This window comes from Micropterus salmoides, unplaced genomic scaffold, assembly GCF_014851395.1.
Source record: "Micropterus salmoides isolate LMB-PRFRI ecotype aquatic unplaced genomic scaffold, ASM1485139v1 Ms_hic_scaffold_16, whole genome shotgun sequence".
In the NCBI taxonomy this organism is placed as follows: domain Eukaryota; kingdom Metazoa; phylum Chordata; class Actinopteri; order Centrarchiformes; family Centrarchidae; genus Micropterus; species Micropterus salmoides.
Genome location: NW_024040707.1, coordinates 9,549,837 through 9,568,793, shown reverse-complemented (window position 1 = coordinate 9,568,793; position 18,957 = coordinate 9,549,837). Strand labels below are relative to the sequence as shown.

The window sequence follows — 18,957 nt, the reverse complement described above, 5'->3', positions numbered from 1 at the left end:
CACCTTAACAATTTATTAATTAAATAAGACACTTGTTTGCCTGAACTAACCGAATTTTGTGGCCACATGGGGAGCGAGAGGTCACAGCACACTTCACACATTAGCAAAGAAGTTCAGAGTGTTTGCTGTTGGCAGACTCTCATGGCAGTGTGTGCACATCTGGACACGGCCAACACATAGGCACACACACACAATCTCACACACACATGCTCAACCTAAAATAATTATATTATATAAAAAATATATTAGTTTATTTTGTATTAATAATCTGATTTAATCTGTATATTAATGATGAATGGGACCCACCCAGAATGGTTAACCCAAGGACAGACAGTCCTGATCATGAAGGATCCACAGAAGGGAACGATCCCATCCAAATTCCGGCCAATAACCTACCTCTGCACAACATGAAAGCTCCTGTCAGGCATCATAGCGGCTAAGATGAGTAGGCACATGGCTCAATACATGGACAGGGCCCAGAAGGGAATGAGCAGTAATGCCAGGGGAGCCAAACACCAGCTACTGGTCGATAGAGCAGTCACTCAAGACTGCAAGACCAGGCAGACCAATCTGTGCACCGCCTGGATTGACTACAAGAAAGCCTACGACTCAATGCCACATACATGGATACTGGAATGCTTGGAAATGTACAAGATCAACAGGACACTAATAGCCTTCATCAACAACTCAATGGGGCTGTGGAAAACAAGATTGGAAGCCAACTCAAAGCCAATTGCACAAGTCACCATCAAGTGCGGCATATAACAAGGTGATGCACTATCCCCGCTGCTGTTCTGCATAGGCCTGAACCCCCTCAGCCAGATCATCACAAAGACTGGCTACGGATACCGGTTCTGAAGTGGAACAACCATCAGTCACCTCCTCTACATGGATGACATTAAGCTGTATGCCAGAAATGATCGAGACATCGACTCACTGATCCACACTACCAGGATCTACAGCAACAACATTGGAATGTCGTTCGGACTGGACAAGTGTGGTCGCATGGTATCAAAAAGAGGGAAAATAGATAGAGATAGAGGCTACTGACCACAGACAAATAGAAGAAGTGGCTGATATCAAGAAATCCTACCAGTGGCTGAAAAAGGCTGGACTAAAGGACAGCACAGAAGCACTAATCATGGCAGCACAAGAACAGACACACAGTACAAGATCAATAGAGGCTGGGGTCTACCACACCAGGCAGGTGCAGACTGTGCAAGGATGCCCCTGAGACAGTCCAGCACATAACAGCAGGGTAGAAGATGCAGGCAGGAAGTGCGTACATGGCCATAACCAGGTAGCTGTGTACAGGAACATCTGCCATGAGTATGGGCTGGAAGTCCCAAGGTCAAAATGGAAGACACCTCCTAAGGTAGTTGAGAATGATCGAGCTAAGATCCTGTGGGACTTCAAGATCCAGACTGACAAACTGGCGATGGCTACCCAACCAGACATCGAGTTGATCGACAAACAGCAGAAGAAGGCTGCAGTGATAGATGTGGCAATCCCAAGCGACAGCAACATCAAGAAGAAGGGACATGAGAAGCTTGAGAAATACCAAGGGCTGAAAGAGGAGCTAGAAAAGCTGTGGAAAGTAAGAGCAACAGTGGTGCCAGTATATATATATATATATGTATGTATGTATGTATGTATATGTATATATATGTATATATACACACACACACACACACACACACATATATATATATATATATATATATATATATATATATATATATATATATATATATGTATTAAGTATAAGTAGCATTAAGTGGAAGTACAATTTTGAGGTACTTAAGGTGAGGTTAAGGTTTTTATATACAGTCTATGGGTATTACTTACGTACAGCACTTGAGTAAATGTAGCTTAGTTACATCCCACCACTGATTTCAAGGCCTAAAACAAACAACAACAATATAATGGGGTTACCATAGTGTTACATCAGTTGCAGTTGCCATTATAGTGAACAGTGTAGCAAACCAAAAAACATCACTTTGAACAAGAGGTGACATTACGGATTGTAAAAGAATGTTGGTTTATCTTTAAAATATCAAAGATACTCAGAAGACAAAATAATACATCTTATAATGCAATATATTTTCAGTAGTCTTTACGTCATTTGGAGTGATAACTTTGGGTTGCTTTTTAATGAATGCAGTATGGAATGTGTTTAAGTAGTTTTGCTTTGTAAACATGATAATGAACAATGGCCAAATATTGCTTGTCACCAACATAGAGTTCAGAGTCTCTTTGTACACAGAGTGAGACTGCCCCCTAGTGCTAACTGACTGGTTTAAATGTTAAGAGAAGAAACTGCCACCTCAATTTCTACCCTCTCTCATACAAATGCTCTGACTTTGTACTTATCAACAGCTATTAAAAAGCAATAACCTTGAAGTTATTGCTAAATAAGGAACTATTAACTCTTCTGGCCATGTGTTATAGTACGATTTTTAATGTTCCGACTGAAAGTAATATGCTGGGCAGGACTGTCTGGATCACTCTGGAATGACCATAAAAGTAAGTGATAAAAATAATTCCTTTGTTAAACATTAAAACAAAAGGCAGCTGCTGAGTATAAACCTCAAATGTATACTATTAATATTTGAGTCTCTTTGATGTTCTCTCCTGTGGAAACTATTAATTCAAGCGCCCCCTTTTATCTTTCAGCGCGTTAACCAGGCCAAATGTGTCCATGCTTAAAGTTTAAGAGGAGCTCCAATGCTCCAGTCTCAGTGTCCTCAGAAACAACTGCAGAAACTACTCATACCCAAACCCTGCCAGTTAAACTCACACTAGTCAACTGGGTTTACAATCCTATGTGCAGTTTGTGGTGTAACTGGGAAACTCTACCATGTAATTCTGTGACCACTGTTTTCAAAAATGGACTGGAGCCAATGAGGCCGTTGGGATATTGTCACTCCAAGAATCAGAATCAAATCGTGAGATTTCCAAAAATCCCCACCCCAAATTTTGTTATTGATTAATAAACTACAAATTTGTACTATGTCAGTTAGCTCGACCATGAAAATGCTGCTTAAACACAGATGCATTGTTAGTAAAAAATCACTAACGTATAATAACAAACAATGACACTCACACTATAATGAGTACTTTTACTTTAGATACTTTAAGTACTGTTTTCTGATAATATGTACATTCATATGTACATGATAATACAAGTATTTAGAATGCAGGACTTTAACTTGTGACAGAGTACTTTGTCACTTTATTATTGCTACGTTTACTTAAGTAAATAATACTTCCTCCACCACTGGTGCTATCGGTCTTGTCATCTAACTTGGCAGGGAAGTGAATAAGCATATTTTCCAAGATGTCAAACTATAGCCTTGAACCTTGAGAAGTGAGGTATTTAATTTAATCTGAGGCAGATTGAAGAATAGCATATTTGTGTTTTCAGTCTTTAAATTGTGTTAAATATTTGAAATCTCACAATGACAATTTCCACAGCTTTATTTGCATTAGAATCAGTCTAGACTCCACTGGGGGGCAGCACACCATGTGCAACTGTGATCTGCATTTTAAATCAGACTAATAGAATTATTTGTTTATTTATATGTATGTATGTATGTATGTAATTTAAATGTTTTTGAAAACATTTTTTCATTTGGGATTCAGAAATCAAGGTCATTAATCTTGTACACAGAAAGTATGGAGATGCCCTGTGACAGACATCTGTGTCTATCCGTCAGTGCACAATAAAACACCTGCGCAAATTCACTTCTGTGCCAGGCACAACCCTGTTTAATGTTTTGACTTGTGCTATCTTGATCTCTCTAATCAGCTTTCATCATCACACTTTCACCACTACAGTCCACTGCCAAAATCTGTCTCAGGAGAGAAATCATGTTTTAGTCTGTACAGAAAAAAATCTGTTTTTCTTCTGCTGGTTCTAGGTTGATAACACAAATAGCTGCAGCGTCAGATTTTTGTTTGCTGTTTTGTAGATTTCAACCAGATCTCAAATGTTTCAAAAACCAGAGCAGCCTGATGTAAAAGTATGAGATATTTATGAATATAGAGAAAATGTATTTCAGTCCAGACCCTTCAGGGGTAATCCCTCAGCTACTCCCCGGAGCGCTAATGAGATTTGTAGCAGTGAATAAACAAAATTCAGTTTGCCCTCTTTTTTGAAATATTTCTATGTTTATATATGTGCCTTATCTGTACTGGGAGATCCTTCCATACTTAGACATGTCCCTCATGTGGATTCAGACAGTATTGATGATGAGGCATAAAAGGATTATCAATATATGGAAAGCTATCTTGTCCCCATTTTTGATGACTGGATCGCTCAGGTTGGCACGAATAGCAGCATATGAATTTCTTTCTTGTAAATAGAGGTCAGTTAAATAGAGGTCATGATTATTATGCTAAATGGCAAAAGTGGGAATTATTTATTAATGGGAGCCAACAGGGACACACTGCCCCCCTTTCTTCTTGGAATGCCTTTTCCCCCTCCCTTTTTCTTCCACACCATCTTTTTATGCAACGATGAAACTGTATATAGTCCCTCTTGGCCCCATATTTCACTCATGCTCCCAGAACCACTTTGAGTCTTTTTTAAATGTGCTTTCCTCTGTCCCTTTTATTTTAGTGGGATTTAATAAAAAGGTTATATATTGCAAAAAAGGAAAAGGACACAATTTCATGCTTTTTTGAATGATTGTTTGTGATTATGTTTGGTTCTGTGATGCTCATAAGCTCATAAATCCACAGTTATCTTTTTACTTTAAGATATGTGACCACCTTTTTATATACAGTCTATGGTGACCACTAAAGTAAGTGGGCAGGTGGCAGCAAGAGCGGTGCTCTCTGATATCTGCCTAGATAATCCTGCAGCTCTTCTGGACAAACCCCACATAGAGGGTCCATCACAGATAGGGCCCACTGCCCACAGGCGCGCACAGAGCTCCCTTTCTTTAAGAAAAGGCAAAGGGGAATTCCTAAAGTTGGATGCTGCAGTGATGAGAAGCCTTTTCATCCGGCTGTTTTTCAGAGTCTCTACTGGCTGCGTTAATTACAGGGCCCGGGGCTGCACTTTGAGCTCACTCTGCTCATGCAGGCTCTTGAGAAAAACCCGCGCGTCTGATTCTCACGGCACATTAAAAAACACACACAAATACGCGAAGCGTGCACAACGCTTGCGCCCGCCTGAGCCAGCGCAACCAGTCAGCCGGCTGCTCGGGGACATTCCTTTCTTGTCTTCAACAACTTGCAGCGAATGACACCGTCGGAAGGCATTTTCCCAGTCAGCCTTGAGGTGAGGTGTTGCGTCATTCCTCCTGCCAGACCTCAGTGAAACTTTTATCGGTAAACACAACGCCGAGAGGCGCAGGAGGAGAGGAGGGCGCAGGACCCCGCAGCCTGTGTGTCGGTGACCGGAGACGATGGGATACTTTAACTAGAGCCATTACGGACGGAAACACCATGGCTGTGGACGGTAGGTTCCTCTTTGCGGGCTACATTTCGATAAATTCGTCGGCATTTTCTTTGAAATAGCATCTATTCGATGGAAACTATAACTTAAACCACATACTTGCGAGACCAGTTTGCCGGGTGTATTATTGGTCGCGTAGCCTACTCTCACTTTATTATTTATCATGTGAAAGTAGGCTACATAGCTTACAGTATGAGGTCAAAACATTACATTATTTTACAAAACTCCAACTACTACATTACATCCACCTAAGACCTTAGGAAGCAAGAACAACACCAAGTTAAACTCAGGGCTGAATGTACAGAGGATGCAGGGTGGTCTGCTAAGGGTCAGTGACTTGGTGCTGAAACGGACAGCGCACCAGCAGTGACCATCCGTGCAGGGACCATCAGCAGTCTGACTGTTGTGCTGGTCAGTTTGTGCACAGACTCAGTTTAAGTTTAATTGAGCAGCTACGAATTATGTGTGTTTTGTATGTGATTTGCATCTGTTATTTTATTCGGAATGACAAGCCTAGTGAAAATTGGTGTAGCGTATCAAAATGCCAGATGAAACATCTTGCAGGCAGGCAAATGCTTCACAGCATGTTTAGTAAGATTTTTGTTCATGAAAGAGTTTTCCTCTCCGGTGCTGAAAATTTATATGTGTTAGTTAATGAGGACTTTTTCCTTCCCATAAACAAGCAAAACTAAAGGAAGAAAAAAAACCTCAGTCTGACAAGTGGTCTTAATTATCTTTAATCCGGGAAAGGGGCACATTTGTGTTTACAGCAGCAGCCTGGGGGAGTAATAGCACTGTGAAAGAGAGTTCATACATACGCAGTCTTGGAGTTCCACCTCAAAGAAACAAAAATTGCATAGCTTACAGAGTTTTATTCATCTCATGCTGCTGGTTCGCCTTGATGATTGTGGGACTTGGCTTTGCTGCGTTCTCGGCATGAAATGTTGATTGACAGAAAGGAGAGGCACAGAGCTAGAAAACCCAAAAGATGCTCTTTCATCTCCTCAAACCCTTGTCCCCCTCCCCCCCGTTCTGTCCGCTTTTCTAATTCTCTCAGTCACTTCAAGATACTGAAATACGCACACACACAAACACAGCTGCACACATAGCTTCAAACACGTAAGAAAATTCTTCCAATCTGCCACATGAATCAGTAATGACCTGTGGCTTTCTGCCAGGATCTGTGCCAGTAACAGCGTGTTTACTGTAGCGCTACGCTTTCTTTAATTACTAGATGTTGGAAAGCCACCTGCTGTTGAGTGGGTTTGGATGTCTGCCTACAGGCCTCCTCCTAATGATGAGAAAGTGGCTTGTCTCACAGCTCCGACATTTATGCTCTGCACAAAGTAATAGTGCTACCTGAACACTGATTTCTGTACATTAGAGAGGAGCTTGTCCAGGCTCAGATAACTTTTAAATGTTGCCTCATGCCTGCTCAGTGTCACTAGAACAGGTATGAGCAGGTATGAGATAATCTGAATGACAAGGTATCCTGGTAGGTTCAACTCTGGCTTTTGTCTTCAAGTCAGGGAAAGTGGGGGACTTTTTTGTAGAGTGCCTCTCATGCTGTTTTTAAAATGTCAGTGGTTACGTGCAGACCCAGCTGTCTAATCATTAAGCCTCCTTTTAATCAATACCTCCTCCATCATACCTGCTTTTATCGCTCCAGCTGCATCCAGTTTCAGTTTTTGCAGGCCTGCTGTGGAGTACAGGGCTCTGCCTGAGGACTTCAAGCACCAGCTGAGTCGACGGACAGGTGGGAACCTAACCTGGCATGACGGGCGTGGACAGAAAACAGCAGGAGGCAGGACAGTGAAGTTGCTTCAGCAGCCCGGCACAGAGGCTCTGCAGGTACTGAACACTTACATGACTTCAATATCTCAAACAGCACACCTGAATCATGAACTGATGTCATGTGATACCTGGGTCTCCAAGATCAAGGAGATGTAGTTATTTCTGTTTAGTAGTGCTTAAAATATTGATGAAAATTGTAATTACTGACTGACATTGTTCATGTTTGGTGATATGATTGGTGCAATAGCTGTGTGTGTTGGCAGTAAAAGTTGTTTGTAATATAACTTGGCACACATGGCAGTTAACCAGCTATACAGCTAACTAGAACTGTTTCTAAAAGAATGCACAAATCCTTTTATTGAAAATCTGAAAAATATGCACAAGTACATGCATTGGGTTTGTATAAATATTAACTTGGATTGCTCCTCGATAATTTTTAATTTAATACTTATTACATTTCATATCAACTGTAGTGGCGCCATCATATGTTTAAATAAGAGATTATCATACCCCCCTAACAATAGCAAGAAATTAGATTATATCTTAAATATTTTCCCTGTCTTATCTACATGAGTGTACATGGAAACGTTCCTCACTGCTGTTCAGTAACTCTTCTCTCAGATTTCTGTGCAGAAAAAGCTGAAAGAAAAAGAAATCATAGTCTGACAAATGTAGCCAGTCACCATCCATTGTTGCAAATGGGCACTTTGTTAGCAGAGAATGGAAGTTGCTCTCTCCCTGGCGGGTTGGCGGGCTCTAACAGCCTTTTAGCCTGGTTTTAAATAGCACATGTCCTCCAACACACACTTGCTATGCTGCAGCAACATTGTCTGTTGACAGACAGAAACAGAATTTAGTTTGATACTGAATGCTTGATGTTAAATTGTCTGTGATTGTTGTTGCAGGGTAATAAACAGTATGCAAAGCCTTTTTTTATAGATCTCTTTATGTGAAACGTCGTCAGAACCACTTCCAGTAGCCATTCTGTACCAGTTTAAAGTTTGTTAGCTGATATACGTTTCATTATCTGATGCAGCAGTGTCTGCTCACCCAGTCACTGCCCAGACGATCCATTTGTGCTGTGAACTGGCCTCATTTAAAGCCCTTGGTTACAAGTCAGAAAGCCCATGCCTTTGTCTTCGCCCCATAGAAGTCTCTTTAAAAGCTGTAATGAGCTGAAGCTAAAGCTGCAAACATAGAACTGGGCTGGGCTGATAACAGAGTTGTATACAATGTGTTGTTTGTTTGCTGAAATCCTCTTTGATGCACATAATGTAGTGGTTGGTTTATTTTTGTCTTGAGGAACATGAACTTAATCAGTGTTGTGTGTTTGGAAGATGTGCTGCACTGGAACATGTGAACAGTATTCTTACTTCTTCCAAAGTGCAGTTTTTTAGTTTTATTAGTTAGTTTTATTTACTTTTTTACACATTGTGCTATTGTCCACTCTGCAGTCACTGACTGCTCAGTAGTATACGGCACAAGTTGGTTTGAGACTTTGTCATCTACCTGCATATTTTACGTTTCAACCCTGTAGACATGGAACAACACAATACATTCAGTAATTGTTGAAAAAAAATTACTGGTAATTATTTTGATCATCTATAATTTTTCAAGCACAAATGCCAAACATTTTTAATTCCAGCTTCTAAATAGTGAGGATTTGCTTTTATTTCCCTTACTTGATAAAACAAAACTGAATATTTGGGGATTTTAGACACATCAGATAAAACAAGTTACGTGTTTTTTTTACCTTTTGCTTCAGGAAATTGTAATGGCAAAACATTTCACTGATTTTAAGAGATTACTTAGTAATAGAAATCATTACTTGCAGCCCTAGGAGAAATGGGAGTTTGGGGACAAAACTGCTTTCATAACACTTTAAAGTGTATAAAGAAAGTAAAGAGAGTATAAAGATAAAAGCAGAGTTAAAAGGACCATGGTGGATTTGAAGTCAGTCAGTCTGGAGGCAGAAAAATACTCAATTCAAACTTGCTACTCTGAATGTGTCTTTTTTTTTGTTTGTTTGTTATTTACTGTGGATCCCCATTATTTATATTTACTGTGACAACAACAGTAGCTACTCTTCCTGGGGCCCACATAATTTCTGACATCCTAACCCACAAAAAGACGCAAGAAGCAATACAGATTATAAATACAAAACATAACATAAAACATCACAACCACTCAGTAGTAGTACTAGTACTATAGATAGTTCTACATAATATTATCTCGATAATCAGTAAAGCAACTTACAGAATCAGAAGAAGCTTTATTGCCAAGTAGTATTTTACACATACGAGGAATTTGCTTTGGTGAGAGGGTGCTACAAGTAGACAAATACACAGTTGTCATAAATAAATGTAGAAATATATAAATATGGAATAGACAAAGTAAGTTATGTAACAATAATAAAAGGAATAGAGAAAAATAATACAACTATTTGCAGAGAAAGAACAACGTCGCAGATATTTACATGATTATTCCGGGTTTGTTTTGTGCAGATGTATTGCAACGGAAGAGAGTATTGTGTACATAAATATATAAATTCACAATATAAAAATATACAACAACAAAGATGAACAATTAACAACAAATATAATCATGTTTGTCTGAAAAGGTTTCCATAAAGTATCTGCTGTTTTAGTTCTGATTCCCCTAGGATGGAGTTGTAACAGCGGAGGTGAAGCAAAATTTTTGTCTGAATATAAAACCCCAACACAACATGTGTCAGCAGCATTGCTCCATGAGCATGTGATGCACATTAGAATAGCTTGAAATTTGAGTGTTTTCCCATTTTTTTTGAGCTTTAGATGAATGTTTTGGTGGTGGTTGTGGTAGTCATGGTTGGGGGGTGGGGGGTATTTTCCAGTGACAAATGTAATTTCACATCATCTTGGGCAATTATATTTACCATATCTCTGAACAAGTAGTTGGAAAAGCTAGAGCAGATAATAAATAACCAAAACCCAAAGATCAGTCTAGTGGGGAGGAACTATAACCATTAGATTTGGGGAAAGTAATTTGGTTGATTATGATGCTCTCCACAGACATTTATGGCACAGCATGTTTTGGGCATCACCCCCTAAAACCCTGTTAATATGACCTCAGAATCATTATAGACACAGTTGTTCATGTTTGCCTTTTGTGTCTTCATTTTATAGCTGTTGACATTTATCTGTTTAGATATTAATATAAAAAATAGGGAACATGAGAAACCACCTCCCTTCTGAGGTGCATTTTATTTGCACATTAAAATCCAAAAAGAAACGTCTCATTAGCTTAAAAGGGCTAGTTTGCATCACTTTTGCTTTACTAATCTAGGCTCCTCCACAGTCACCACCTTCTTTTCTTTTCATAACAACCACTTTTTCAGACTCATCTGAAAACTGAAAAATTATTGAATCAGTCTGTACAGGACAGAGCTTTAGGCTACATCAAGTTTGTACCTGATGTTCTCAAAATTGGTGGTATGGTTAGGGTTAGCCAGCTGCCTCACACACATCCCGAAGAGAAGCCCCTGAGAGGAGGACCCTAGAGGCTGCCATGCCTCTAGTAGAGTGGGCCTTCACGGCCATAGGTGTAGGCAAACTGCGCACCTGATAGGCCAGGGAAAGAGCCTGAACTATCCAGTTGCTGATAGTGTGTTTAGAAGCGGGGAGCCCAGCCTTGGGGGACCCAAAACACACCAGCAACTGGTCTGCTTTCCTCCACTGGGAGGACCTAGATGAAGTCTCCCGTCCTCCGCCGTCACATGAGGTGGGAGATGAAATGCCTGCAGCACCTTAGACCCTGCCATACTGGACGGCACCTTGGGGACGTAGGGACAACTCATTGTGCAAATCCGGGAAGAACGGCAGAGACCGGCGTGGAGGCGGCGCGCGGTGCTGTCGGGACAGGCATAAAGTGCCATAGGAGCTGCTTTGTGCTCTGTGTTAAGCTTAACCTTTTTAAATTGCTTTTTGTTGTTGGACCTTAATATTCAACAGTAATCAAAGGCAATAAGACTAATGCTTTAACCAACAAAATCAGATGGATTATTGTTTAACTTCTAAAAGTATGTTAATAGATTTTTGTGTTAATAGATTTTTATACTGAAGTAACTCAGTAATTAGGTTAAATTTTAAACCACATAAGGATATATTTTGAGGCTCTGGGTGTTTCGTCAGATCATGTAATGGACACTTGCTACAACGTAAAATGCACAATAATGAAACATTAGCCTCAGAAGATAAATACACATGAATTAACAGTAATAATGTTTTGTATGAAATGTTTATTTCTTAGCTGGAACGTACTCATACATATATTTATTAAAATGTTTATCTTCATCAGAAATACATCCCTCTACTCTCCACCTCCAGCACACATTTTGCCCCACTGACTCTTTTTTAAAGCACCACTTTCCTGCATCTGAGAAAATCTTGAGTTGGCGAAACGCTGAAGCTGCTGAATTTTTAAAACCAATTGACTGATCAAAGGCCCAGTTTGATTAGTCTTCCCCAGTCTTACATCCTGTACAACTTTGAGATTAAAGAGCTGGATCTCATGATCACACACTGTCTTTCTCTTTGTTGCAGCTGCGTGTATACAACTTAGAAGCATCTTTGCAGAGTGTTTGATGTGCATGCACACAGGGTCATGATCATCCCTGTGTGCTTTCATGAGTTTGAAAACCTGTTATTGCACTTTATAGAGGGCTAATCTTGTCAGTTCTTCATGTACGGTATACGCCCATCTATGTGCATTTGTACTATGTTTTTATGTTTGAAACTGAATGTTCAGCTTGTGAGCTTCACAGCAGGTTTTTGACTGAGCAGCAGCATTTGCAGAGAGAGTTGGATGTGGGGTGTTTGATGCCACAGTGGCAGGTTTGGAGTCAGTGGTCTGACTGGAACAAACATCAAACTGGGAGAGGAAATACGCCTATTTGCTTTTGTAACATAGTTTGTAGTGTGTGATTCTGAGGTAGGTTTTTAAACTCAGCAATCAGCACAAATGAAACATGTTAGTGTGACTTATTGAAATTCTACTGTAAAGTGTAGCGAGTATAACTATGACTGAGTTCTGTTTCTGTTTCTAGCCAGACAATAAAGCACAGAATCCATCATTCCTCCTCCCAAAACAACACAGAATCAAGTGGTTGCTCAACTAGCCAGTTTCCGTGTTGTCTTGTTGAGCTCAGTTCCATCAAGTTACATTTTCTTGTTGAGAGTTGGATTAGAAGATTGATACCACTCGAGTGTCTGTAGGATAAATATGAAGCCACTAGGGTTGGGTATGCAATGCATTTAGAACACGGCGTGATCTGAAAGAATGCACCGTGTTGCAGTCTCCCAGCTAGCTAATGACACCCCAGACACAGCTGACACTAACAATAGTAATGTCTCACGGACTCACGTACAACGCACAGGTACACAGATCAGCTGACCTTCACCCTTTCATTTGTTATATATATATACACACATACATACACATACATACACACACACATGCACAGTATCTTAGCTGTTCCTAGGACTGCACTCTTCTGGACAGAGACCTCTGATGTTGTACCTGGATTCTGCTATAGCCACTCTCCCAGTTTGGGGTTCACAGCCCCCAGTGCTGCGATTACCACTGGCACCACTGTTGCTCTTTCTTTCCACATCTTTTCTAGCTCCTCTTTCAGCCCTTGGTATTTCTCAAGCTTCTCGTGTTCCTTCTTCTTGATGTTGCTGTCATTTGGGATTGCCACATCTATCACTGCACCTGGGGTCCTGCCTGGTGTGGTAGAGCCCAGCCTCTATTGATCTTGTACTGAGTGCCTGTTCTTGTGCCACAATGATTAGTGCTTCTGTGCTGTCCTTCAGTCCAGCCTTTTCCAGCCATTGGTAGGATTTCCTGATATCAACCACTTTGTCTATTTATCTGTGGTACATGTCGTGCAGCGGCTTGTCTCTCCATGAAGGTTCTTCGTCTTCCTTGTCCTCATCCTCGGGTTTCTGCTGCCTGAGGTATTCACTAAATCCTTCATCTTTGGGAGCCATCTTCCTGATGTACTCCTGGATCTTTGTTGTTTCATCCTGGACAGTGGTCTTGACACTCACTAGCCCTCGGCCTCCCTTGCTATGCTTGGTGTACAGTTTCAGGGTGCTGGATTTGGGGTGAAACCCTCCATGCATTGTGAGGAGCTTCCTTGTGTTGATGTCAGTGGCCTCTATCTCCTCCTTTGGCCAGTTTATTATACCAGCGTGGTATCTGATGACTGGCAGGGTATATGTAATCTGTACTCTTCGCATGCGTTGACGTCTGTAGCCACCTGTCGGAAGCTCCGTCTTAAACCGGACTCTTATCCAGTTTTAATCCACACTTTTTCGTTACATTTTTTATATCCTTTTTATTTAACTTGAGTTTTTAACTTGAGTTTTACGTGGGTTAAGGATTTTAGTCATCCGACATGGATTTTAAGCTAGATGACCGTAAAAACGCCATCAACGCTACTGACCACAACAAAGCGGTGACTATGCTAGCGGAGATAACTCTGCCCTCTCTAACTCTTAGCGCAACAACCGCTAACATCCAGGACACTGTGCTATGGGACCCCTCTACCCTTCCAAGGTTTTCCTCCTGCTCGACTCCGAAGCATCAGTCATCCTGGGCTGAAGTGGTGGTCCGTGGCTGCAAGAGAGGCTTGGCTGCCTCTCCTCCGTACATCGGCCTCTCCAACCGCTATACAGCCCTGTCTGACGGCACTCCGGTCCATCCAATGGATGCACCTGCAGCTTCGAGTCTCCCTGATATGGATCCCTTTCAGCGGATAGTGCCTGCCGAACCTGTTGCATCTCCTCCACCTACTACATCTCCTGCACTGGCGGCAAACGGTGATCGGCTGGGCTGCTGGTCTGCCGCTGGGCCTGATCGGCGGCCGTCATCCCAGTCAAAAACCTCCGCTTCCCGAAGTAGGATCCTGAAGGAGGCTGTGCTCAGACGCTCCGGAGGCCGTCACTACCTTGCACTGTTGGGTAGTCCTACTCTCAGGTCTGTTACTGCTACTCTAACATAACACTCGGCAGCTCACACACTCCATCCTCAGTCCGTACGCAGTGTTGAAGCAGATTCTGCTCAGTCCTGCTCTGGAACCCCACAACCGAACAAATGACACAGCTCTTCAGCAGTCTGAGCTGACAAAATCAGATTTTAACCGTCTTTTTAACTTTTTAAAGCAGTGTGGAAAGTCCGTTCTTATCTCTGGTCCCATTCCCACAGTTGGTCGCGGTGCTGGCTGCTTCAGTAGACTCCTTGGCCTCCACGACTGGCTCCAGTCCGCCTGCAGGGCTCATCGTGTGTGTTATGTCGATAACTTTAATATTTTCTGGCAAAGAATGTCTCTTTTTAAGAAAGACGGACTTCACCCAAACAAACGGGGCTCAGAAATGTTAGCTGCTCACACACATGACTTACGTGAATGACTAATCATTCATGCAGCACACCTGGACACACCACCGGTCACTGAACAGATCTCTGCCTCACTGCCACTAACAACTGTCTCCACCTGCTGGCATGTAAATCCGTCTGCTCCCAGCGCTGTTCCACAGACTTCTATTCCTGTCAACTGCACCAACTCCAGCTCCAGAACAAACTCATTTAAAATGGCTCTCTTCAATGTGAGATCTCTGTCAAGTAAGACTTTTATCTTAAATGATTTTATCTTCTCTGCAAATCTAGATTTTATGTTTTTAACTGAATCATGGTTGCAAATGAATGACTATAGCCAGCTAGCTGAACTGTGTCCGCCTCAATATGATTGTTTTAGTCAACCGAGTGTCAGTGGTCGTGGTGGTGGGCTAGTGAGCGTGTATAGGAAAAATTTAAAATGTCATCAAGTACGCTGTGATGAATTGAACTCCTTTGAAGTTCTCACTCTTAAACCTATCATATTTGTTCTAATTTATCGCCCCCCAAAACCGCCTGGAGGATTTTTATGAGAACTTCCTGAATTTTTATCTACTCTGGTTTTAAATTATGACAGAATTGTTCTTTGTGGCGATTTTAATATTCATGTTGATGACCCCACCAATGTTAATGCAACTGACTTTTTAAATATGGCCACTTCTTTTAACTTCAAACAACATGTCAAAACCGTGGTCATACACTGGACTTGGTTTTTACCCTGGGTGTCAGCATTTCCTCTGTGGAATTAGTGGACATGACCATATCTGACCACAGATGTATTGTTTTTAGCTGTGATTCGCCTGTTACTCATGCTGCCTCACCAAGCTCTGTGTGTTCTCGCATCTTTAATGAACAAAGTGTTTCAAAGTTTTGCACATTCTTTCAGAGCCAAAGCCAACACCTGTCTGATTCCAACACCAACAATCTGGTCGATCACTTCAATCATATCTGCTTGTCGTCACTAAATATTACTGCTGCTCTAAAGGTTAGGCCTACATCTAAAGCTAGTAAGCATCCCTGGATAAATGACAGCATTCACAGCCTAAAAAGGGAATACAGGAAAGCAGAGCGCAGATGGAAATAATCCAGTCTCCAAGTCCATTACCTCAGTCTGAAGGATTTATTAATTAACTACAATAACATGGTTAAGGATGCGAGAACACATTATTTTTCTGAACACATTACTACACATAAACACTGTGGATCAGCTGGTAAACCCAGCCCCTCCTTGTGCCTCAGCTGGAAGTTTTCATGGCAAAACAAATACTGCCATCTGTTGGTTCCCTAGTAAATCACATTAAGCCTGTTGAAAAGAACCTTGGTGTCTGGTTTGATAGTAATTTAAATTTCGAGCAGCACACCACAAAGCTTGTTCAATCATGTTTTTATCAACTTAGAAATATAGCAAAAATTCGATCTATGTTAACTTTTAAGGACACCGAGACCATTTTACACGCCTTCATCTCATCACGCCTGGATTATTGCAACAGCCTTTTCACTTGTTTAACCCAAAAATCTACTGATTGACTCCAGACTGTCCAGAACTCAGCTGCCAGGCTTTTAACCAGAACAAAGAAATATGAACACATTACTCCTATTTTAGCTTCACTACACTGGCTCCCAGTATGTTTGAGAATTGACTTTAAAATTTTATTGATCACTTTTAAAGCTCGTCATGGCCTCTCGCCTTGTTATATTTCTGACCTTTTAGTCCCATACACACCAGCACGTACCTTGAGATCCTCGGGCAGAGGTCTGCTGTCTGTTCCAGAGTCTCGACTGAAAACTAAAGGGGACAGAGCGTTTGCTGTCAGGGCCCCGAGGCTCTGGAACAGCCTGCCCGAGGAAATCAGGTCAGCTGAGTCAGTGAACTCTTTTAAGTCCCTTCTTAAAACATACTTTTATAGGAGAGCCTTTCCCGATCTTATTTAACTTTATTTTATCCCTTTTATTTTATTCTGTTTTACTTATTTTATATTTATCTTAAACGTGTATTTTAGTCTTTTCAATGTTTTCTTGCTTTTATCTTGTTTTGTTTCTGTATTATTGTTTTTTTTGGGTATTATTGTCTTTACACTTGTTAAAGCACTTTGTAACTTGTTTTTGAAAAGTGCTCTACAAATAAAGATTATAATTATTATATTATTATGTGTTGATGGCTCGGATCTTGTTTTTCCTATTCAGCTGACTTTTCAGGACCTGCCTTACTCTCTGTAGGTATTTGGCTGTGGCAGACTTCCTTGCTGCCACCTCATGGTTTCCGTTAGCCTGCGGCACCCCAAGGTATTTGTAGCTGTCCTGAACATCTGCAATGTGGCCTTCTGGTAGTTCAGCCCCCTCGGTTCTGATCATTTTCCCTCTTTTTGATACCATGCGACCACACTTGTCCAGTCCGAACGACATTCCAATGTCGTTGCTGTAGATCCTGGTAGTGTGGATCAGTGAGTCGATGTCTCGATCATTTCTGGTAAACAGCTTGATGTCATCCATGTAGAGGAGGTGACTGATGGTTGTTCCACTTCAGAACCGGTATCCGTAGCCAGTCTTTGTGATGATCTGGCTGAGGGGGTTCAGGCCTATGCAGAACAGCAGCGGGATAATGCATCACCTTGGTTATGCCGCACTTGATGGTGACTTGTGCAATTGGTTTTGAGTTGGCTTCCAGACTTGTTTTCCACAGCCCCATTGAGTTGTTGATGAAGGCTATTAATGTCCTGTTGATCTTGTATATTTCCAAGCATTCCAGTATCCATGTATGTGGCATTGAGTCGTAGGCTTTCTTGTAGTCAATCCAGGCAGTGCACAGATTGGTCTGCCTGGTCTTGCAGTCTTGAGTGACTGCTCTATCAACGAGGGATTGGTATCTATCTTCTCATCTAACTCTCAGTAGGAGAGCAGATAAGCACATTTCCCAAAATGTTCGATTCTTCCTCAACTACATGTCCATCTCTGTATTTATCTGTATGTCTTCCTGTCTGTCTGGCTGCAGTACCGTTCCAGTGACAGTTATGGGATATATCACACAAGCCCAACACAGCCAAGCCTGATCCGCCCCGTCGTGCTCTGGTCACAACAAGATGTTTGTAAATGGCTGAAGAAACACTGTCCACACAACTACCTAACCTACGTGGAGGTGTTCTCCCACCACGCCATCACAGGTCACACTGCTAAGATCATCCAAAGACATAACAATGGAAGGTGGATAAAAGAATTCCAAAATAAAGGCAAAATTGATTTTTGAGCTCTCTGCTTTCCAGGTCGCGCGTTGTTGCGTCTGAATGGGGAAAAGCTGGAGAGGATGGGACTGGTGCAAGAGACACTTCGGCAGGAGTTGCTGCAACAGGTGCTGCAGCTTCAGGTGCAGGAGGAAGGACGCAACCTGCAGCTGCTCAGCAGAGGTGAGGGCTTGTGTGTTTTTATTTTTTACCACTTCATTCTCAAGACCTTCTGAGACCTGTACCAGTAACTTCTGGAGTCTCGGCTGATGGCAGTAGCTTCATATTACAGTTTTTCTCAATTGCTTAAAACACCCATTTATCTGAACTCTACACACAACTACAAATCCCTTCATTTCTCATTGCCTACACCATGTGGTCATTGAGAAAGCACTAACATTCAATATTGTTCACTCAATCAGCATTTCTGTCTTTCACAGGTTCTTTTGGAAACATATCATAGCCAGGTTGCCTGAAGACGTGGATGCTGTGGAATCATGGGATATTTACTCAAATAAACTCAAATGTGAATCAGACCTGTAGAGTAAATGCAGCCAGCAAGAAGCAGTATCCAGAACTGTGTTGTTGACTGGAAGTTGGCAGCTTTTCATTCCCTGCATCTGCACGATGAACAGACATAATCTTTATGGATTGACTATGAACTGTGATGAAGAAGCTCCATGACAATCTGTTTGGTCAATTTTCTTTGATTAATTATTAGCTATTTCTCTCTTACTGTCTCTACCTCTTTCTCTCTCTCTCTGAAACTTTTTTAATGTCAGGAAAAAAAAGAAATAAATTAAAAAAACATCTCAGTGGGTTTTTATTTTGTTGTTGTTGTTTTTAACAAATGGCAACTTAAAGGTCAGGATTCTTTGCATTAGCCTTGACAAGATAAGCTGAGGAAGCACGAGACAATAAACTACATTACCCATAATCCCACAGCACGGTTGCGAGAATCCATCCATGGCTTTAACCAGCCGATCCCGGCTCCGAGGTCGCAAGAACCAGCTGGAAACGGAGTGCGGGAAAATAATGTCATCCCGC

At 41.5% G+C, this 18,957-nt stretch overlaps 1 protein-coding gene across 1 annotated transcript; it reads left to right on the top strand.

Moving 5' to 3' along the window:
- Positions 1–5,100: 5,100 nt before the first annotated feature.
- Positions 5,101–18,738, top strand: samd10a (sterile alpha motif domain containing 10a). Its single transcript, XM_038723694.1, has 5 exons — positions 5,101–5,470; positions 7,137–7,318; positions 17,685–17,853; positions 17,953–18,093; positions 18,351–18,738. Exons 1-5 carry the CDS (start codon positions 5,458–5,460, stop codon positions 18,371–18,373), a joined length of 528 nt encoding a protein of 175 aa, XP_038579622.1. The 5' UTR covers positions 5,101–5,457; the 3' UTR covers positions 18,374–18,738.
- The last annotated feature ends 219 nt before the right edge of the window (positions 18,739–18,957 follow it).

Coding starts and splice junctions, on each gene's coding strand:
- samd10a (XM_038723694.1), top strand. Junction 7,319..17,684: donor CCGGCACAGAGGCTCTGCAG/GTACTGAACACT, acceptor GTCTGGCTGCAG/TACCGTTCCAGTGACAGTTA. Junction 18,094..18,350: donor CCTGCAGCTGCTCAGCAGAG/GTGAGGGCTTGT, acceptor TGTCTTTCACAG/GTTCTTTTGGAAACATATCA.